Source organism: Thermobia domestica, chromosome 13 (genome assembly GCF_964235325.1).
Source record: "Thermobia domestica chromosome 13, izTheDome1.hap1.1, whole genome shotgun sequence".
In the NCBI taxonomy this organism is placed as follows: Eukaryota; Metazoa; Arthropoda; class Insecta; order Zygentoma; family Lepismatidae; genus Thermobia; species Thermobia domestica.
This window is the reverse complement of record NC_137466.1, coordinates 9,215,576-9,239,040: the sequence shown is the minus strand read 5'-3', so window position 1 is coordinate 9,239,040 and position 23,465 is coordinate 9,215,576. Positions and strand designations below refer to the sequence as shown.

At 34.4% G+C, this 23,465-nt stretch overlaps 1 protein-coding gene across 1 annotated transcript; it reads left to right on the top strand.

Moving 5' to 3' along the window:
• The first annotated feature begins 5,952 nt into the window (after nt 1-5,952).
• LOC145667488 (uncharacterized) lies at nt 5,953-21,933 on the top strand. Its single transcript, XM_081734964.1, has 8 exons — nt 5,953-6,538; nt 10,016-10,177; nt 12,966-13,124; nt 15,853-16,448; nt 16,696-16,753; nt 18,808-18,939; nt 19,703-19,937; nt 21,758-21,933. Exons 1-8 carry the CDS (start codon nt 6,401-6,403, stop codon nt 21,931-21,933), a joined length of 1,656 nt encoding a protein of 551 aa, XP_081591090.1. The 5' UTR covers nt 5,953-6,400.
• The last annotated feature ends 1,532 nt before the right edge of the window (nt 21,934-23,465 follow it).

The window sequence follows — 23,465 nt, the reverse complement described above, 5'->3', positions numbered from 1 at the left end:
AATATCAAAGCAAATGGTTACCCAACCAAATTAATAAGACAGTACCTAGGGATTATTATTTATTTTCGATCAAGCGGTGTTAGTTTATAACAAAAGCTTATAAATTTCCTTGATTTTAGTATCTCAGAAATCAAGGCATAGTGTTCGATCTGTATGTAATATGAATCAAAAGGGATGTGCACGTTTCTGAAGTTGGAAAATTGAAAGGGGAGGTAAAAACTAGCTTAAGTATTTCAGAAACAATAACAACATGCTAGAAAAAAATTCACACTTGTACTCATAAATAATAAAATTAGATCATTTTAAAGTTAAAAAAAATGTGAAATTTTCGTATTTTAGCGGTGCTCTTATTAATATTTTAGAAAGAATTATTTCGAGAATTAGTGATGAATCAGTGAGATTAGATCCTTCATTACACGAAAACTTTCGATTTTTTCCCAAATTAAAATAAATAAATAACTTGGAGTTATAAGACTTCCCAGATTAACTTTTCTTTTCGTATTAACCATTGTTCAGTGGTCTAGATCCAGTTTAGATTTAAATCATTCAAGTTCGTTTGAAGTTGTTGTCCCGTTTATTGTATAACAACACGTTGTGAACTATTTATTTCTTTGAAGAATTCTTTGACAGTAGACATTAAAATTTCCGGTATACTTAACAAACGATGTATTCAGAATTAATTCTAATAAACACAACGTGAACATTTCACTTTCTGGCATTATTATATAATTGTTCATTTTATCCGTTATTCTTGTGAACTTAAGTAATGTAGGGTTTTAAATGAGATTATAGAAAATAGGACGGAAGATAATAATGGTCTAAGCAAGTCATAACCTGCTTTCTTGAATTCCAAACTTACTAGCTAGCAACTTTGGTTTGTTTCTCATGCTAAAATGTCAATCTGAAGGGTTGTAGGTGTCCTCGATACAGACAATGATTCCATTGATTTATGTCTTTTATTAGCAGCGAGGCTGTATAGGATGAGATCTATCATTTAAATCGTCATCATCATCAGCATCATCATAGGCATTCTGCTATTATTGGCAGGTCACTTGCAGCAACTGAGAAGCTTCCATGCTTCACACTCTTTCGCTGACCTCTTCGTCTTCACGTACGATTTTTCTGTTTTTATATCGTCCATTAATTATAGTCCTCTCTTTCCTGCCACCATACCCTCTATTGTCCCAACCATTTTTCTTCCTCTTCTTAATAATATCTAACATTGTTCTTTTCTCCCTTACCATTTCATTCGTTTTCCGCTCGATACAGCTAATTCTCTCCGTTCTTCTCCACTTCCATATTTTGAAAGCTTTCAGTCGTTTTTTGTCATTTTTGCGTAATGCTCATGTTTCTGACCCATACAGTACAATATTCGACACGAAGCATTTTATGAGTCGTCATTCCTATCCTTGTTTTTATTTCACGTTCATATTTCATATAATTATTAATAATACTACCCAGGTATCGAAAACTAGTCACCTGTTCTATTCCCCCCCCCCCTCCTACTTCTATAATTTAAAGCTTACTTATCAATATTTCTGCACGTGTTCCTTAGCCCATGCAAGATCTTAGGGAGAACAATGAAGTGTATGCCCGATCGGGTTGTGTGTCATCCGACGAGTTTTCATGACTTACTTGAAACAGCTTTCTTTGACACTGTCTTTTCATACAGAATAACCAGTCTTAGATGGGAGTTGATCAGTGTTCTATGTCGTATTGCAGCATTATGTTTGCCATTTTAGAATATTCATAAGTTCCAAGACCGCTGCCAGTTCTCCATTGAATAGCGTCTCTCTCTATTGCGGTTAGGGCTTTCTGGTTATGTAACGTGAGGTACACCAGCCCACGTGAATTCCTATAAGTTTCCGTTGATATCTTATTTTATTCAGCCTTTCCATATCCTGATTGTGATGTGTTTCTAAGAAAATCATTTTTCATTTGAACTTTTCTTTTATATCTGCTACTGCTTCTAAAGATAGTAGGAACAATTATAAAATGACTGAAGGAAAGTTAGATGCGACACGATACGGGTTCATCTTTCGAGCTGTAGTGTCCAATAAAAATAGGTTGGCAATTAAATAATCTAGAAGTAATAAAATCTTTAAAAAGAAAAATATTTTTAAATGCTTTTAGGTATTTTAAAGTTTCTGTATTATTTATTACATAACGTGACTTATAGATAATTTTTATATTGTTTTTATATATTATATGATTTTTATGTCTTATTTCATTGTGAACAATACAATTTGGCTCTTTCTTCCTCTTGATTCCATGCCAACGCCTATAATTTGAGTTCTGTGTTTTCTAGTGTGAAACAGAAGAAAATATAATAGTTTACATACAGCCTGTATGTAAGATGCTATTTTCTTTTGTTGATGACTATGCATAATGTAAACATCATTTCTGTTTACATTGTATAAAGAATAAATTTCTCAAATCTGACCCCATTGAAGGGCATTATATGAATAATGTCCTCCATTCACTTGATGCCTATGAATACTTAGAACATGGCTTGAATATCCACCTTTTTAATATCCATAGATACTACGAGTAAGGAAGTATATTAGACTTATATTGCTTTTGTTATGAACATAATTGGGTTATTTTCTGTCTCTTTCCACTTGTTGCTTTAATTTTCTGTATATACTTACTTTAATAAGTGTTTATGAAGTGTGATTTCTTTAGTGCCAATTATGAACGGATTAAGTATATATATATTTCTTTTCCAAATTCATTGCAATGCTGTCTGGTAATATTATTCTTCCTGTTTTGTGTGTAAAAATTTTTCGTACTGTCCATTTTTCTGCGTTAAATTATTTACAGTATTTTTCTTTATTACCATTTCTTGTTATTGTATTTGCATTATATTTCTATCTTATTTGTATATTCTGTAATCACTAGAACATCACGTTAAATTTAAGTTACAGATATGCATAACTGTATTTATTATGAATATTTATTCAAAGTAGTTCAGTGTTCAGGAGAGGTTTCTTTTCAGCGTTTCGGATAACTCACTTTACTAAAACTTTGTACTCTGTCTTCTCGGAGTAAGGTTTCGTTTCAATACAGGTTCCTTAGGAATAAGTTGAAAAACTGATGATTTCTTATTTGTTTCTAAATTTAATTTTCGTAGTAATATACCCTTGAATCTTCTTATTATAACTTATTTCTCTCAAGTTGTGTATTTTCATGTATAATACATACCTTTCTCTGTTTCTTTTCAGTTATTGTTTTATTTTTTATAATTTCTTTTACATTTAGATATATTTACATTTCAATCTCTTTTATGTTTATTGACATTATTTTGGTTCTTTTTACCTATTTTATAACATTTTTATAATTCAAATTTTAATATATTTTGATTATACTATTCGTATGCACTTGTACATTCATGATTTTACATTTTTTTAAAAATTTTAAACCATATTCTTAACTATTATTCTTTTGAATTTTGAATTTTGTTTACAATTTTTGTTTTACAGTATTTCTTTTTTACAATCTTTTTTCAGATATACTTTCAAATTTTATATTTTATGTACGTACGTATTACTCTGTTTGTGTGTTTTAAAATATTTGTATATGTATACAGTTTTCCTATGAAACTTTATTTTCTTTCGTCGATGATTGTGTTTTATAGTTATGAAATCTCCATGTTTCTTAGCAGCTATTTTTTTTAATTATATATGTTTCCAATTTTGATATTTCTTTATGATATTTTTTCATCTTATACATAATTTTTATTCATTTATTTGTATTTTTGTGATTACTTTTTGTGTGTATTTACCTATGTTTGGAAGGATGTTTTAATGAATTCTGTATTATATATTTTTGAGTACTTATTCTCTATAATAATTTTGTTTATACTTTTTGATATTTTACAATTTACATATTGTTCATTACATAATGTTATTTTTAGATATTTTAAATTTTGTATACTGTTTTTATTTATAATTTGATTTTTATATTGCATTTCGTTGTTTACTATTTTTAAAATATAAGTTACTATGCTTAATTCTAATTACTAAGTTTAATTCTAATTAATTATCTAAACGAAATATAACGATGGGAGGGGGGTAATTGTCGCGATCGTCGAAAGTTCGGAAGGGTACTACATTTTAAGATCGTCGAAAGCTGGGAGGGGGGTATTTATCACAAACGTCGAAAATTACTGACTCTGATTCTTCCAGTTCATCGCCTTCGATAGCCAATGTCTCCGTTACAAGTCCACGCTGATATCTCCGAATCAAACCATCAATGCTTTCAGTGAAATAAGCTGTTCCAATTCTCAGATCTCAATCAGAATGTTAATTCCTGAAGTGCTGGTCCATCTTAGCACTGTGCCATCTGCTGTATGTTCTCCAGACTTTCCACATATTTCATTTTGGCCAAGTAGCGTAGTTAGAATTCAGTAGACTTACATGTACAGTTAATTCAAGTCAAAGTTCTTGTTTTTATAAAATAGTATAAAATAATAAATATAATAATAAATATAATAAATAATAAATATAATAAAGTGGTAATAAATATAAAATATTTAAAAAATACTGTCGAAATATAGATAGTTTTTGGATATTTTATCCTTATTTTTTCGGTAAATGTTCGCTCCTAAAACTTAATTTCCAAAATACATAATTAAATAAATGAAATAAATGCATTAAATTTGTCAAAAGCCGATTTATGTATTTTACATGAACAACTCTGTAAAAATTACCAAAACTTTTTTTTAAATGTGCTTGTAAATTGTCTTCACTGAAGATTTTTTAGGTGCACTTTCCCCCGTTCGAACCAAATTTCAAGCAAAGAATTATGTTTCCAATATGAAAACTGTTGTGCTTTATTTAGCTTCTACTGGAAATATAGTCTAATGTGATTCTTGAGGAGACACTAGAGATACTTTACTTTTTTTAAAAAAAATAATGTCCCACGATTATGTTCCAAGACTAAGTTAGACGGTGATGATAATAATGGACGAGATAGTGGAATGAAGAAAGTAGGAGGAAACGGGAGAACCTCTGAAACGTCCGTGATACGGTGTTTGTCCACCATATCAATAAGCCTAATTGGCGTGAGCTGGGATCAAACCAGGAATCTCATGCACTAAAGGTGAGTTCTCTACCACTGAGCAACCGCAATCCGTTAGAAGTGCTTCATGACAAAATAATTAGCGTTTTCGCTTTTAGTTGGAAGACCCAACTTCGTTTTCTTGTGTACTAGTGCATGTGGCTGGGACCCTACACAAACTATATATTTCCTTACCACTAAAATGGAAAATATAGCTTCGGAACAATCAACTAATGTAGACAATTTTCTAACATTGTTTCTTGACTTGAATTTGTTGTACATTGTGAGTGAAGTAGATAACGTTGCAAAGCCTGCATTAAACTAAATTGACAAGTAAAGTAGTTCATGGTATTGTAGATAATGCAGGTTCTAGAGGGCATACATCCATTAGATACGAACGTAGATTGTGAGTAGTAAATAGTTGATTATGGATGTAGCCCAACAAACCAAAATAATGAAGAAAGTAGATATAGTAAACATTCCGTTACTGACCTACTTATAATAACAGTTACTAAATCAATAAAACGTTATCGATTATCAACTAATAACAGCTGCTAAATAAATAAAAAGTTATCCTACAGAAACTGTTAACAATTCAGCTACTGTTAATATGCCCTTCAATTTGCTAGTATCCATTAAAGTTTAAATTGTAAATGAAGTAAGATTATTGTTCATCATTTCAGTTACTTCACTGTAACATTTTAATCTATTATTTCTAAAAGAGAAGGAAAAAGACAAGTTATCTTTATTTATTTATTTACATTTATTTCTGGAATAGTATACCTCTATTTTATATTAAAATAGTAATAATAATAATAATAATAATAATAATAATAATAATAATAATAATAATAATAATAATAATAATAATAATAAACAATGTATATAATCTCAAAACAGAACTAAATTATTTATAAATATTTCTTAAAACGGAAAGGACAATCAAATAGCAGATATTTTCTGACACGCTAAAGTATATTGCTGTACCTTTAAGGTGAATCATGAAACCAACATGAAATTAACATTTGAGTCATCAGTCAAGCAGTTGTATTGTACAAAAAGTAGCTGTTATAACAAATGGTATAACGCAAAATCAAAAAGGTCACTAACGGATGTTGTAGATACTGGTAGACTTCTCTAGAAATAAGACTTAGCATAGGAGCGCAAATAAGATTCCGATAGTTTTTTTTTTTTTTTTTTTTTTTTTTTAATTAACATGATCCATTGGATTGCATGACTTTTACTCGCGCAAGATATAAATCTAATTTGCGTTCCTAAGTTGTTCGAAAATGAACAAAATTTTCCTAACGTGTTATCACCTTTCTTTACAGATAGGAGAATGTATGAGTGTATAAGAATTCTTGCGTCTGTTCGTAGACAGATAGAGGAGTCTACCCGCACATTGTTAGCGGAAGGGAGAAGACTCCAGGATGCCGTACAAGGACCAGACGAAGGCAGAAGAAATGCCGAAGGCCAGGTTAGAATCCATTTAATGACTTAGCTGATTCACAGTATAATTAATTTTCGTCAGCTTATTTACAGAATAGTATCAGAAAAAAAATTAAAAACTTTCATCTACAAATATATCTACACATATGTTTTACAACTTGAAAAAAAATTACTGTGGCGTAACACACTACTAGCACTTCCTAGGGATGGTGTAGCAAGGGATTACGTCTTTGATAAATTTAACAAAGCCTGACAAATTAAGCAATATTTCGTAACTTTAAAAAAATGATGTTGGATGCCCGCACTACAGAGGTAATGGAAGTAATCTTTCTATATATAACAGGGTTCCCACTGACCCAAAAAATCAGGGAATATCAGGGAATTTGATTTTTGTTAGAGAAAATCAGGAAAATTATTGAGAAGTTCTTTAATGTGGGACAAATTATTGAAAAGGTAGGTTGTCATGATTTGTGGTTAACTCTGAAATCAGTTGAGCTATAGCATCTTGAATGTCTTAATGTTTGGCGTGGGAGACCCGGGTTCGATCCCCAGTGGGAGCTCACGTGGTTCGGATTCCACGTTAATCAGTAGTTCGCGTCTCGTATAGCCTCGCTGCTGGAAGGGACGTTAAATTCAAAATCAACTCAACTCATACCCTTATAGCCGCTTCAAAACAAAATGATGTTCTCATTCGACCTGTTTATACATATATATGTGTTGTGCGCATAATCAAGCATAATTCATCGACACATATGCACTGACTTTAATGTTTTTGTTTGTTTGTTTGAAAGAGTATTCTTTCCCGGGTGTTCCACATAAATTTCATGAGGATCTAATCATATTCTTCGGAACTAGGTCATGAAACTTTTGAATGGCTGAGTTTTCGTACTATAATTGTGTGTACGATCGCGTATGAATTCGACATAGATGCACCTATTTTATTGATTTACTTTTTGGCTAAAAAAGTATGTTCTCATGGTTATTTTATATAAATTTTTATTAGGATTTGATGATAATCATCGGAGCTAAACCATGAAACTCCTCAATGGATAGTGTTAATATCGTAATTAATCGACTTCACTGTGAGCATGCTCACGCATAACTTCAGCACAGATGTACTGATTTTGATTATTCTTTTTTACTTTTAAAGAATATACTTTCTCACAGACTTCATATAAATCTTTTCATGATCTAATGACTCTTTGGAGTTGGACTGGTCAACTCCTTCACGGCTGATAGTGTTAGTACCGTGTGTATTTTCACGTGTAATTCCGTATCGCGTATACCGATTATATATATAGATAGCGTCAACTAATCCTTGAGAGAGTCCAAGCATGTTTGTGACGTCATCTATTGACTGATTGTGGTTTCATGGGACCTCTTTCTGAACTCTGGCAATCATTTCTCCCGTTCCTCTGACAATAATTAAATCATTCATTTATAGAGGTAAATCATACATCTGTCTTCCCCTAAAAGAGTACATACAGTATAATAAAAATTTTACAATACGAGATGTATACCAATATTACGTGCCGTTTGCCCATGTTTTCAATTTTCGAGTTACATGTCAGCTCTGGTCGTTCAGATATGAGGCTCTGAACATTAGTATGTCATTCGCGAACATGTTCATGTTAGCACAAAATTTAAAGTTTGGTGTGCTCTTATGTATCGTAGAGTAATCGGTCCATTTTTTCTTTGCTGAGAACACGGTTACATGGGCAGCTTACTATGACATGTTGCATGAGCACCTACTCTCTCAGATGATGGAACTGAAGGCCAAACATAACCTTCCAACACGATGGAGTACCTCCTCATTGCTCTCGAGATGTTAGGAACTTTTTGAAATGACGTTTCCCTGAGAGACGGATTGTGGTGGTCAAGGTTAGTGCCTACGAAACCCCTGTTCCAGATCTTGCCGCACTTCGTACACAGATTGTTGCGAAAACTTAACTGACTTGTTGATGCTGCTATGTTGCAGCATATATGGATAGAGCTTGAATATCGTCTCGATATCCTGAAGGCAAATAGATTGGCACGTGTAGAAGTAGTGTAATTGTCAATAAAACTTTGTAGAGATGTATAAAGGTAACCAAGGAAGTTCTGTCGATTTTTCACTCACCACCTTCAAACCGATATGTCACCTAAAATGTACCTGCAAGATCAAAAATAATCCCCATCAGCATCGACGACTTTCTGCTAACTATCTGGAAGGCCATGGATCCATCGCTGTAGAATTTGGTGGATCGTGAAGCGAAGAAGATACCAAGTGCATTTTGCACCTCTACTAGGGATTTGAACTGGCGTTCTCTGAGGGATTGTCCAAGGAATGGAACAGGTGATAATCGGACGGTGCAATGTTCGAGGAATATGGTGGATACAATAGTATTTCCCATCCAAGGCGCAGAATGGTGTCCCGGGTCATCCTAGCCACGTGAGGCTTAGCGTTGTCCTGTAACAAGAGGATCCCTTTGCGATTCAGAAGTGCTGGCTCCAGAGTTTTGAGTTTTTCTTGAACACGGCTCAACTGCTGACAGTACTCAGTTACATTGATCTCTGACCAGCTAGTAGCAGTTACCGGTGCACGATGCCGCGAGCAGTCCACTAAACACACAAGAAGACCTTCTGGTGCAGTGCTGATTTCGGCTGTTTTGGAACCGGTTCATAGGATGCTAACCAATAATGACGGCGCCGTGGAGCTTTGTATAGGACCCACTTTTCATCACATGTCAACACCCTGCACAGAAATTTTTCCTTCCTCAGACTTGACAGTAAAGAAACAAGTGTCTGCTCGTGTTGCTGTCTGGCAAGGAGTCAAATCATATGGGACCCATCGACCCAACTTGCAGTGCCTTCCAAGTTGAAGGAGGAGCTGCCGAATGGTTTCTCCACTCACACTGATTTGTGGTCCCAGTTCCTCACATGTCTGACCACTGTTCGCCTCAATTGCTGTCTAAAGATCTTCATATTGTACACGTGTTGGTGTTCCGGCCCGTGGTGTGTCTTCGAGTGTTTCGCCACCGTCCTTAAACTTGTTAAACCACCGCTGCACTGTCCGCGTAGTCACGACACCCTCACTAAAGGCCTGACATATCTTCCGCTCCGCTGCAGCGACGTTTGACCCTAATTTGAACTCGTACAGCATACAAGCCCTTATGACGCACTGTGGAGGTTCCATGTTCACTCTGTTCTCACGCAAGTTCACGATGTAAGTGAACTGCCACAACCAGGTAGTATGTTGGATATACCCACACCAATAACTGACCTTTGCCTTATCTCCATTGACATTCAACTCATGTTGTGAGGGCCATGGAACACAGACCTGCACGAAAAGCGACAGAACTTTCTTGGTTACTTTTATAGAACATATTGCAGAAAACCGCATGTCTCTATCTCGTATAGTTTACGAGCTATGTTTCATTGTAATGGTAGAGAACTTTGTGGACACTCCATATTATATACTTTATAAACAAAAAGCTTTACATTGTGTATTTATTTCTTTTTTCAGATCGACGAGTTCGTCAACCGTGGAATGGACTTGGAGCAGAGATTGGCCACAGAAGAGGAATATCTGATGGAAACTATAAGAAGAGCGAGGATTGATATCAGTTCCTGTGTTCTGGATCTCCAGCTTGCTACTGTAAGTTGTCGCAGAACCAGTGAACACGAGGTCAGTATACTTGAATTGTTCAACATTGTATAATATTGTTGCATTAGAAATTAGTCTTTTTATCTGGATAATAACCTCATGTTTCTCATCATAAAAGATAAATATATGTGATTTAATGACAGTAATAAGGTGAAATGTAGAAAGCGATATTTTAACTTTCTTTAGAATTGCTTTATCTGGTCATTTTTTTTTGTGTGTGTGTGTGTGTGTGTGTGTGTGTGTTTGTGTGGCGATTATTACAATAGTTAAACATATATAAACTTAACTATTGTGATGTTCTTAAAATAAATTAATACCATATTAAGAATTAAAACATCAATTAGAATCGTCAAATAGATTTTCGTAATACATTTTTTATTATTTTTAATAAATGATACATACTATTCAATTTGTCTGCTTGAGGTCCTTCGTGGCTAAGCGGTTAGCGTACGCACCTTTGGCGTGGGAGACCCTTGTTCGGTTCCCGGCGGGAGCTCATGTGGTTCGGATTCCACATTAATCAGTAGGTCCCGTCTCATATAACCTCGCTGCTGAAAGAAACGTTAAACTCAAAATCAACTCAACTCAACTTGTCTGCGTAAATCGATTCTTAATCTGAAGACCTAAAATTTCCCTGATATCCGTATTATACATATACACGTAACTTAATTCATGACTCCATTAATTTGGATACTCTTTCTGTGAGATTTTGTTGCCTATCACAACGTTTCTATTGCCTTGGTAGCTTGTAAATTTTGATACGAAAATAAATGAAATTTTGTTTAATATTTAGAAATGATTTCTTTCATATGAACCAATTATTAAAAAATACATGTCTTTGCTTATTCAATTTAGAATGGATTATTATTATTATTATTATTATTATTATTATTATTATTATTATTATTATTATTATTATTATTATTATTATTATTATTATTATTATAGAAAATTAAACTAAATTTACGTCCCATGATTATGCCCTTTAGGCTAAAGGAAACGGATCATTAGTGAAACTGAATGAATATGAGAAAAGTGGTGGAATGAAAATGCGGAAGAACATTATGAAACTCTACGGACACGATGCTGTCTATCATAAATTCACACAGTCTGTGATCGTCTCACCAGAGGTGAGCGTTCTATCAGTGAGCTCTAGAATATTTAATTACTATTCAAAATATTTAAAAATTCGTGTACGAGTATAGCAGAAAAATAGATGAATTCTTTCTCTTATATATTTGAACATAGGCACTTTCTCTTAAAACAAACTTGTTAAATTTCTTCAATGTTGCCACTTGTATTTCTTTCTTCTACGTTACCTTAAAGATTAATTAATATATATTTTTATTTATTTATTTATTTATAATTGTAAAAATATTAATAAAATAAAAAAAATGAAATGAAATATTTGAGTTTTACGTCTCACGATATGCCGGCTAGGCTAAAGGAGAAGGTGATGATGAGAAATGAATAAAAATGGTGTAATGAAGAAAGTGGGAGGAAATGGGAGAACCCCAATGAAACTCATCCACACGGGAGTTGGGATCAAACCCGGGATCCCAAGCACCAGAAATGAACGCTCTACCACTGAGCCACCGCGGCCCCACAAATAAAATAAAATTTATAGATGTTTATACAGAGGTAATTATATGATAAGTTTCATTGTCACAGGTTTTTAAAATTTATTTTAAGTTACTTACTCGCATTTTTAAAATTTCCAACTACTTTATTAGGGATGTAAGTGATTGGTACGGCTAAGGTTTAATATTACGAGATGCGCCTATAAAGGTACTCGAACTTAAGCAAGGGAGGCCCAAGTTCGATTCCCGCCGGGAGCTCATGTGGTTCGGATTCCACGTTAATCAGTAGGTCTCGTCTCATATAACCTCGCTGCTGGAAGGATCGTTAAACTCAAAATCAACTCAATTGAACCTAAAAAAAAGTAAAATAACACTGGAAATACTTTTGTCTAAGATTTTTTATTAGTGCCTGTTTAAACCAGTTTTGTGCAATTTGTACTTGAGTAAACGTTCGACAAATGCACATAGTGTGATGTCGTTGTACAAAAGTTTTGAACGTCAGGTTTGATCGCCCACCACAATGTACTTTAGAAAGGTGTTGTCCTGTACTGCAGTAGCCACCGAATCCTCATATTATTCTTTCTTATTGGCTTTTTTTTTTTTCCTACTGTTCTGTTAAAAAATCAGAGACATTTGCAAAACAAACACACATCTTCCTCATTTTCAGGTCCTTCCTTAAAATTAACCAAAACTTTTCTTTGTTTATCTCGAACATGGTTGACAATTGCTGTGGAATTATATGTTTATCAAATTTCAACGATATTTCTCCATATTTACCTCATTTCTTGACGTTCAATGGAGTTGTGACCTAGTATCATCCACAACACTTTTGTATCTACATCTGCAACGTTTCAATAAAATATTTATCCAATTTGTAACAAAGCATAATGTTAGAATATTGCTCTATTTCGTTACACGTGTTTCGTACGATGACTTCACACTACATACATTTGTCACAGGCATATCCAGATACAGACTGCATCAAACTAACAGGAAGCTTAGACAAAGGTGTTTCCAGTGTTGTTATACTATGGTAATATTTTAAAGGGAGGCAGCTGTATTTGTTAAAGTTTATAGGGATACCTCGTACTTAAATCTTAAATAAATACAGATTAACTTTAAAAAAATGAGTATACACTTTGAGTAGACTTAACGCTGTAGAATTTTAAATATATATATATATATATATACATTATTATTAATTTTCTACGTTATTATTATTATTTTAGGAGGATAGTTCAACGGAGAGTTTCCACTCAATTGATTACCTGGATATGACGATAGAAAACAATAACCCGGATTTGACAGAAGACTCACTGGAGGAAGGGATCACTGGAGACAGACGGTACTCTAGTAGTAGTACCGGTAGCTGGATTACTGTTTCTGAGGTATGTCTGCATCAGTTTCTACTACTTTAGTACCTTGTAATTTTTATCTTAACATTTACGAAAATAAATGTAGCTTTATATGAACGAATTATCAGACTTCCATACTATGCTGTGCATAAATGTCGGAGTCTTATACAACAGTTCTTTCCGTCCGTCTGTCGAAAGATATCAGAACAAAAACGGTAAGAGATATCAAGAAGCAATTTTTCCCGATCATTTTAGCGTCCCAAGAATAGGTTCTATCACCTCCCTTAACTATTCGTTCAAACCGGAAGAGGTTCAAATTAACAATTTCCTGTTTCAACGTTGGTTGCCATACAACAAAAATGGTAATGAACAGCAACAAGAGGTTTTCTGTAATCGATCATCGTCTTAAGAGAACATACCGTCACAACCTACAACACTCTACCAAAACCACAAGTGGTTGAAATTTACAAGTACTTCCGGTTTTAATACGACTCTCCATAGAACAAAAACAGCAAGAGATAGCAAATAATGGCTTTTTAATATGGATGGAGGAACAGGTCTTATCTTTGATCTTATTCCTCTGTTGGAACCAGTAGTTATAGAGGTACTACTTCAAGTTTAAGTATTAAATTTGTATAATTTGGAAGTCTACCGTAGTTTCACACGAAACTTGTTTGTTTAATAATATTTCTTTATTTAATACAGTGGACCACAGTTCACGACTCCCTCTATTCGTCCACATATCGGTTCACGAATGATATTTCGGGCTATGAACACACATTTGTATCCATGCTATCAGTAGTGCTTTCAAGCATTTGTCATACACATTATTTGTCAGGGTGTTGTGTCCAAAAATTTCTTTGCATTTTTTTGTATTATTTTAGTCTTCATTATATCTAATTTAGGATAATTAAGAATATTTTCATTTATATCCTTCATCACAAAAAAAAAAAACGCTTAAAAAGATAAAAACAAAAACACATTTCTGTGGCCAGAACAGATCAATTGTGTATATTTACATTAATTTAAATGGCAAAAATAATTTTAGCTCTTAAACAGCTTACGAAACGGATTAAATTCAGGACGCAAGGGTTCACTGTATTTAATATGAATATTATTTCTTATTCAAACATTTTATTTATTATATTCTGTATAGTTGTTAAATATATTTTTCCAGTGGTATACGCAGTATAAAATCAACGGGGAGAAGGGGGCTTCAAGGACTTTATTTCATATACTTTCAGGACTAGCGTGATTTCTATATACAGGATGTTTCAAAACAACACCGACAACGCTTAGGAGGTGATTCCTGACACCAAAATAAGACAAAAATATAGACTAATCTGGATGAACAAATGCTCCCTTTTGGAGTTATAAGCTGCCGAAAACGTGAAAAGAATGAACTTTAAAGATCCATAGCTCTAAAACTATTGGTCCTACCGTAGTAAGATCAAGACTTCACCTAGGAACTAATATGTGCGCTATTCAAAAATACATGTTTCAGAATCCAAAGGTACTCACGCAACTATTTTTATAGAGGGAGTTTAGCTACCGGCATATAATTTGAAGTGCTCACCAACTACCTCTATAAAAATTGTTGCAGAAGTACCGCACGATTCTGAAACTTGGATATTTGGGTAGAGCACATACTAGTTTCTAAATGAAGTCTTGACCCGATAGAGCTTTGAAGTGTTTTTTTTTTTTTTTTTTTTCACGTTTTCGGCAGCTTATAACTGCGAAAGGAAGCACTTGTGCAACCAGCTTGATATATACTTTTTGTCTTATTTTGGTGTCAGGAATCACCTCCCAAACACTGTCGGTGTTGTTTTGAAATAGCCTGTATATAGGGTGCGCAAAACAACACCATCAACGTTCATAAAGTGATACAGTATATCATTTGACGCTTTTACGTATTAAAAAACGTGAAATATACTGTGGCATATCACATCTCAGCGTACGTTATTTCTCAACACGAGTAACCACGGAGCTGGCGTTCCCTAATACGTCAGATGTCCCGCTTACGCATTCCGTATTTACTGTTGTCAAAGCTTACCTTTTCCCTACGTAGACTCACCTTTTAAGTCACAGTATATCTAAAAATTCTGGTGGTAGCATGTCTGGGATTTATGTTATGAGGGAATCCCTTGCACACACATTGTACATTACTAGAATAATGTATTTTGGATGCATATGCATAACTTCCTTTACACTGGTATGAACCACCACTCCACGGTCTCTCGTGTTCGAAATAACGAGTGTTGCAATATAGCTTTTCCATACTTTTGGGCAGCTTTAGCTGTAAAACTAAGACTTTTCTCCATAGGTCCATATGAATTTTCTTTTGTCTCGGGAATCACCTCCCAAACGTTGTAAGTGTTGTTTATTGAAACACTATATATATATATATATATGAAGGAAAAAGTTCGAGGTTTAACCCCCCTCCTGAGCAAGATATTACGGAAAAATTAAAATTTACTATCTATGTTGGAAGTACATGTTTTTCGGTTTTGATATAGTATCGTCAGACATTTGGGGAGTCACTTGAATTACGAGGTTCTAACCTCCGAAAAAATCACATCGGAAGCCGATGCCCAAACCATGCTCAAGCTATCAGGCTGGTAACAGCTCATGGGCTGAGGCGATTTCTCATAATTGCGCTCCAACTAGGTTTCTCAAGAATTGCTAATGTGTTTAAAGTAATGTATTGTTGATGGTTGTCCATTTTATGTGACTTACCTCTGTTTTTCTTTCTTTGATTTAGCACTCATATGACAACAGTAGTGATGAGAGCTTCTGTTCTATACTTGACACTTCGACCTCAGTCATGTCATTGCATTCGCAGCCAGTGTCTGTACCATGGCTGAGAATGTTGTATGGCTATTCATCATACACCATCTTTGCCATTATCAACATGTCTGAGGCCCAGCGTGTCAGCGGTCTCAAGATTTTGTTGATAATGACCACTCCAGAGACTTCGGTCCTTGGAGTGTCCTTATCTTACCTAATAAGTTCTGAGAGGATTCGAATTGGAATGCCATGGCAAATCGTGGACTTGCCCGATTACGATCTCAGTGGCATTCCTCGAGAAGACTCTCCTATGACTAACTTCTTCAGAAGTGTGTATTGCTTGTGGCGAATCCTCCAGTTCCAGAGGTGGGGAACCCCAGCAATTGCACTTCCAGAAGTAGAGGTTCAACTAGGTGAAGCTGAGGTTGAAGTGCAAGTGGAAGAAGAGGAAGGATCACACTCTAATGGCAGCCACAGAGAGGAAGAAGCCAGTGATGAAGAGAGGAGGCCTAAGGATGAAGAGAGGAGGCGTGTGTATGGCCCAGTTGTTCGACCGCCTCCCCGTTCCAGGTAATACTTCAAAGTCTTATTTATTCATATATATTATTTCTGAAAATGGTTGTGGGTTATGCACTTTTAGCGACCGTAGTATTTCTCATGCCCAGCTTGTTAGAGACCCGAGAATTATATTAATGGACTTAATAAGACTCAAAAACTTAATTGAAATTATTTACAATAAATTAATTTATTTTATTATTTGTTAGTGCACTAAATTGAATTTATGTTCACACGAATTCTAATTTCTTTTTTATCTTAGTTTATCTAGATTCCAAAGGATAAGAAGCTTAATCTTCCGGCGGAGACAAAGCGGAACGGTAAGACAATAAAATAGAAATTAATTTATAATCAGTAGTTTCTTATTTATTTTATTTTTTATTTATTTATATTTATGAAATTTATAAATTTATTTTTTTTTTCTATTTGTACTAACGCTAAGTGTAAAAATTCTGACAAAAGGTATAAATTGTGAGTGTGAAGATATTAAGATATAACTTCTGAAGAAACTAAACTGACGCTCACAGTTCTAACTATTCGTTAATGCCGAAAAATTCAATACAAGCTGCCATCTTCTTCAGCGTATAATGGATCATTGCATCAAGAGAACCAGGACCCAAATATTCTTTGCAGATTGAAAAGTTTGAAGCAAATCATATATATTATTTCAAGCTATCAGGGAAAATGATGTTATCAGCTGAGCTTTATTAGTTAATACAAACTATTTACTGAACTAATTGGTTTTATTTTTATTTTTCACCATATTACCAGCAAGCATAACTCCACAGGTAAAAACAAAAAAAATCACAATACAGATGAAACCCCAATAATTAATTGAAACAGAAACATTTATGTATTATGAATTACCATATTTGCTACAAGCTATGTAATGTTAGATGTAAGCTTAACCATATCTGAAATATATATTTCTTTTAATTATGTGATGGAAACCATAAAATGTGATTGAAAAGAGCAATGTGTGTTTATGTAAATAAATAAGCTTCTGAAGAAAATGGAGGTTCCCATTGAAAATTTCGGTATTGACAACTGGTATTTAGACGCATTCCGGAGTTTAATTTAATAGTTGGTTAGGATATAGTTTAACTCAGTTTTTTTTTTTTTTTTTCCTTCGCTGCTACCTCTGAAAAGGAAGAAGTGAAATTGTCATCCATACTTATAGTTCGATCTTCTATTACAGAAATAAAGCGAAATCCACTAATCAATTGTACCTTAACCCAATTCTAGAATACTCTTAGCGTTTAATGAAAAAAAAAAAAAATGTTCACAGATGAGAAATACACCAATCGATAGAACAAAATGATATGTGCGACTGTAAAAGGTCATGCGTAGTTTTTGAGAAAATGGAGGGAAAAAATAATTAATTTATAAACTTAAATAATTTATCCTGTACGAGAGCTTATTGAGGTAAAACGTTAAAGTAACCTTTCATTAAGCTTTTCATTAAGACATAGATTCTTAATGAGATATAGCCCGAAATTATCATGAACTCTTAAATTTTTTATTTTTATTTAACTAATATATTGTCCAAAAATAAGGCATTGGCGCAAATCCCCTCAATCTTGGAGTTGGAGGGAATGTCCCCCCAATAATCCGATTTGAAATGTGTATTTTTGGGGGTGAGGAGAAGAAATATGATATTATTTGTGTCCGACTGCTACAAAGGAAAGAGAGATTAAATTGATGTTCCTTGCTGTATAATATACAACAGGTTCACTTCGGAAATCAGATTCATCTACCGTAATATGAGTCTCTGTCTCCCCCCACCCCACCCTTCCAGAATAAGCCTCAAATTGCCCGCCTCCCAATGTTGAAGACACTTGTGCTCCCTTGATCCTCCACAGCATTATTTTTCTACTTCATAACTATTTTGAACATCGCTTAAAAAAAGGAACGGTATTACCCGTCCCCCCCCCTCCAATGTTGAAGACAGATTTGCGCCGATGGATAAGACATACATAAATCGATAGATCCCTTGGAAATGAACGAAATAATATGCTTTAAGCTAAATTCTTATGCTTAGTTTTTGGGAAAATCGAAAAAAAGGAAGATACTAACTTTTGTGGCGCTAAGAAATGTGTCGTTCTTTACCAATAATAAATGACTGTTTTTAATATGCTGGAAGAAATAATACTACACATGTGGCAAAATTCACTTGAAGTAGGAGATTGTACTTATTGTTGACACAGCACTGTTTACGCATATACTGCTGAATTCCTAGCTGTTAATGCTGTTTATATGCAACTAGAGATATTACGTAGGAAATAAAAGTACAGGGGTATTGTTACAAGTAAGATGAGTCATTGATGAAACAGATTTGGACTGGAACTAAAATAACTTGATTTATATTTCGTAGGAGGAAGCAACACGAAAACGGACCACTCCACCACCAACTGAGGAACGAAGTCATCCCACCTCTCCTCCTGAGACCTCGCAGATGGATCGTGAGACGATGGTCAAAGAAGTTTTCGTGGAGGAGATCAAGGAGGTAAACTGATTTATTATTTATTTATTGATTGATTGATTCCAATGATACTAATAACAGTATTAGATTGAAGTCATGCAAAAGCTTATTTTAATATTTAGTTTGCAAAACTCGCCGATGTTGAGATAAGCCTAGAATTAAAGTCGATGTTTAGAATACTCGGATGTTGCTTTCTTTTTAACCCAACAATCGGCACGTGTATAATACCCTTGGTGTAACCACGTTTTTACCAGTGCGTTGCATCCCATTCTTCTAAAGGCTTTCCTACAAGAAGTTATTCTCAGAGGTGAGATACGAGTTTCAGCAAGGAGGTAGTTTCTTTTATCTGTAGTTACGTTGTTTATTAAACTGAATGCCTTAACTCTCAGCAATAACTTTAATTATTTTTCTTGCCTCCTTGATGATTTGATGAATTTCTGCTTTAGGAAAACCTTGACTATCTACAAACACTTGAAAATTATTTAATGTGGTGTTAATCATCTCTTTGAAAGCTGGAAAGGAAAGGAAAATAAATATATTAGATTCTCAAGAACAATACTAATTTTTTCTTTTTCATAAGTGCTCCTCTATTAGGTGGAGAGGTGATTTTAACAACCAGTTCGGGCGAATCAGTGCGAACTAGCTGAATGACATCACTGATACTGATTTTTTTTTCCGAAACGCAAGTAGCTTAGAATTATCATTATATATAGTTTTCTATATGAAATTTCAAGAATAATAAATAATGCTTCTCTATTCTCATTAAATTTCTATTGTTTTATTATAGCACGAACGGCAACAGGAACCAAGACCGAGAAAACAGCGACAAGAGGTGACCGAGAGGTCACCGCGAGAAGTCGATGATGATAATCTGAGGGAACACCCAGTTCAGGAGCCGTCGTATCCATATCCCATATCTTGGCGAAGTAGACTTCTCTGTGTAATCAGTTGTGCAGCTAGATGCGTTGTCGCCCCGTTTTCGGCTTGTTTGGGCTATGAAGTGGACCCGTGCGACAATTGGTGTAAGTTGTTTTCATATTTTAATCTGTACAAATTAGTGTTATCACCATAAGAGTTATGATCATTAATCTTTATGAGTTAATCTTTTATGTACCAGTATACAAATGTTTACTTGGTTACACGGTGAAACCATCTTATAGCACTGATTACTGATGTTATCCATTGAACTGAAATGCAACTAATTCATACCTAGTCCAGTAGATTGCAACTTTTTGTGGTAAACAAGTCTAGTTGTCTATATTCATTTATTTCAAATTATATAAATATATTTTAATCATTTAAGTTTTCTCTTGGTGAACGTGACTTCCTTCGAAATTGCAAAAGAACTTTTCGTGTTTACTGACACGTAACATCGTGACCCATCTGTCAATAGAGATCAAGCAACCTACTTCTTCCACCCTCCATTTTTTTGTTGACACAATGTTGTATGTATCAAAATTCGAAATTGTCTTGATCATAGCGATAAGTAAATGGCAGTTTTCCTCGTTTAATAGTCGCAGTTGGATTTTCGCATTTAAAAAAAAAAAAATAAAATAAAATAAATAAATAAATAAATACAAAAAGTGCTACTATTACGCAAGTGAACACGGTAGTTTGATTATGAACGTTTAGGTCATTAGCGAAGCCATGACTATTTATATGTCGGTCTTACTCGACTTTTGCCCGAATATCACCTATTTTTTGTGTGATTGGATGCCTACTGTGAGGAGCATCTTGGATATAAAAATTTCCACAAAGAAAGTGACTGTTATCTTATCTTGCCCGTAAACAGCAGAAATTTCTTAACAGGTCTGTGCAATATTTACACCTTTACTGAAATAAAATTGGAAAATGTAGCGCAGTTTTGCGGGATTTTCACGGTGCAATACCTTACGTCTAACTAACTTCATGGCCTATGGAACCCGGAGGGTCAATGCCGCGTTCACAAGCCAACTAGATCCAGCTTCTGTTTTGTATTCCTATTTCTGCGAGATCCATTTTAATATTGCCCTCCTATCTGCGCCTAGGTCTTCCTAATGGTCATTTCCCGATTGATCTTCCAGTCAAGTCTTTGAAAGCGTTCCTACTTTCTTCCAGCCTGGCTACATGACCTGTCCACCTGACCCTCTTAGATTTGATGACCCTAACAATTTTTGGTAAACCGCATAAATTATGTAGTTCCTCGTTATGAAGTTTCCGTCATTCCGCTTTCACGTTCCTCTTCGGTCCGAATATTCGTCTCAGGATCTTGTCCTCAAATATTTTCAATATATGTTCTTCCCTCAGAGTAAGCGACCATACAGCATGACAGGCATGATTATCGTTTTATATATTTTAAGCTTCAAATTCCTAGACAGAATTCGCTACGACAAGAGATTTTGAGCTGAATAATAAATAAATATAGATTTTGAACTGAATAAGTACGAATTCCCAACTTTTAGTCTACATTTAATTTCTTCGTGAATATGGTTTCCGTCTATTAATATTGATCCTAGATATTTGAAAGTATCCTCTTACGTCTATTTGTAAGAATCCCATCACTTATACATCTACTAGCTTCAACTGTGAAATGACCTTAGGCCGGACACGCTGCGACTTATATACCCAGAGACTTGAGACACTAGGCCCATTTCGTACGCGAATAGCCTACTGTATTAGAGATACCTTATATAATACTGTGTTCAACGTGTAACCTCCCTCTAAATATCATTAGTCCCCATGAGTACTAATAGTTCCCAGATGAACCCAAGTACAAAAACTGAAATTAGAAATAATGCTATTTAAATTGTATCAAATATAATAATTCAAATCCTCATTATTTTTATATTTTTGTTCATTTTAGATCAACGAGAGGAAAGAAGAAGAAGGTGGGAAAGACAATTTGGAAACAGGGATCTTCCTCCCAACTTACTTCATCTTCGCCATGAATCTCAGTGTGGCCGCTGCTTCAAGTTTTATTTTTGTCCCTGCTGCTGCTGCATTCCTTGGTGCGACGATGAGCGTGAGTGCTTCCTCTAAAGAGGAATTGAGGTAAAAAGATAAGCATTTCTAAACATAATATATCTTTCGTTTTATCAATTCGCTTTAATATCCTTATCTGTATTATGTATTTGTAAGTCTTCGATATTTCTCTTTGACGTCTGTGTCTCGGATTTTCTGTATTAATTGTCTGCAGTTATGATTTCGGGTAATTTGACGGACTCTCAACTCGGCGACTTTTGAGAAATATTTCATCTTTTTCAATCCTTTAGGTTGTCATTTTGCAGAAGGGTTAAGTATTATGTTAAGATTAAATACATCTTTATTACCTATCTTTTTGCCTCAGAATATTCCAGTTCCTCACGAACTAAAATTACATCCATTAGACCAAAGGATGTTGTGTATATATATGTGTATATAATTTATGTAGTAATTGTAGTTACTCAAAATTCAATAGTAAGCTTTTGCTAATTCTCAACGACAAGTCGTTTTGTAGAATCTAATGCAGTGAAACCTCACAATAACGGACACCTCCACAATACAGACAGATTTTTTTTTTTTAATCCCGTTAAAACTGTTTGTATTATAATAGGACAGGAGCCTCAGCAGTCTTCTTTTCCCCTAATGCTTTAGTAAGCTCTTTGTTCTATACATATTCAGTACAAAAAGTGCTTCTTTCAATTAAAAAATAAAACTTGGTCACGCTACAGTAAACAGAAATTCTCTTCTCTACAAAACATCTTTCAAATTCAATCTCAATAAATTGGTAAACCACCACACACAACATTCTTCATTTTCCTGTGCATCTATCCAAACTAAATTGCTTCCTGGCGTTACTCCTTCAACACTTTCTATGGTGGAGAACCAATTATAAGAGCAAGAATTCTACACGAAATTTCTTTTCTTCCCTGAAAAAGTCACTACTTGTGTTTCCCTTGGTACTTGTATCTTCCCCTGCAACCCCACATAAACACATCTCTTCAATGATACTTCTATTTGTTTACAAAACGAATTCCTGCTTTACTCCCCCAACAATTGGAACATGTCTTCTCTGTAACTATCAACTTTCATTTACAGACAAATAGTTACGTCCTATCAATGCCCGTTATTCAAAGGTATCACTGTAGTAGGAAGATTTCTGCATGAAGTTTATATTGTATTGAGTTTATAACAGTATTTAATGATTATTGTTACACTTTTATTCTTCAAGAAAACAAAAATCATCATTACTTAACCTCAGAAGATCAAAGAATGTTTCAAATTGTTTCATGTAAGTTTCATATAAAACCAGTAGTACAGGACTTGTTCCAACGATTCAAGTGAAAAATGTTGAGTCATCCTTCCTATATCATTGGCCTGTCACGTTGGAACCTTCACATCTTCGGTCTGCTGAAGAAGCCACTAAGGTGACAGGTTTTGATGAGATGACATTTCACATATCATGAAATGAAGGCCACCGTACAACAGTGGTTCAAAGACCACCTTCCCGAATTCTGTGTGGAGGAATTTAAACAGCATCATAATTGGACAAGTGCCTGAATGTTTGTGGTGACTTTTGATAAACACACTGA

Coding starts and splice junctions, on each gene's coding strand:
- LOC145667488 (XM_081734964.1), top strand. CDS start 6,401: ATGTATGAGTGTATAAGAATTCTTGCGTCTGTTCGTAGACAGATAGAG. Junction 6,539..10,015: donor GAAGAAATGCCGAAGGCCAG/GTTAGAATCCAT, acceptor TTCTTTTTTCAG/ATCGACGAGTTCGTCAACCG. Junction 18,940..19,702: donor TCGTGGAGGAGATCAAGGAG/GTAAACTGATTT, acceptor GTTTTATTATAG/CACGAACGGCAACAGGAACC.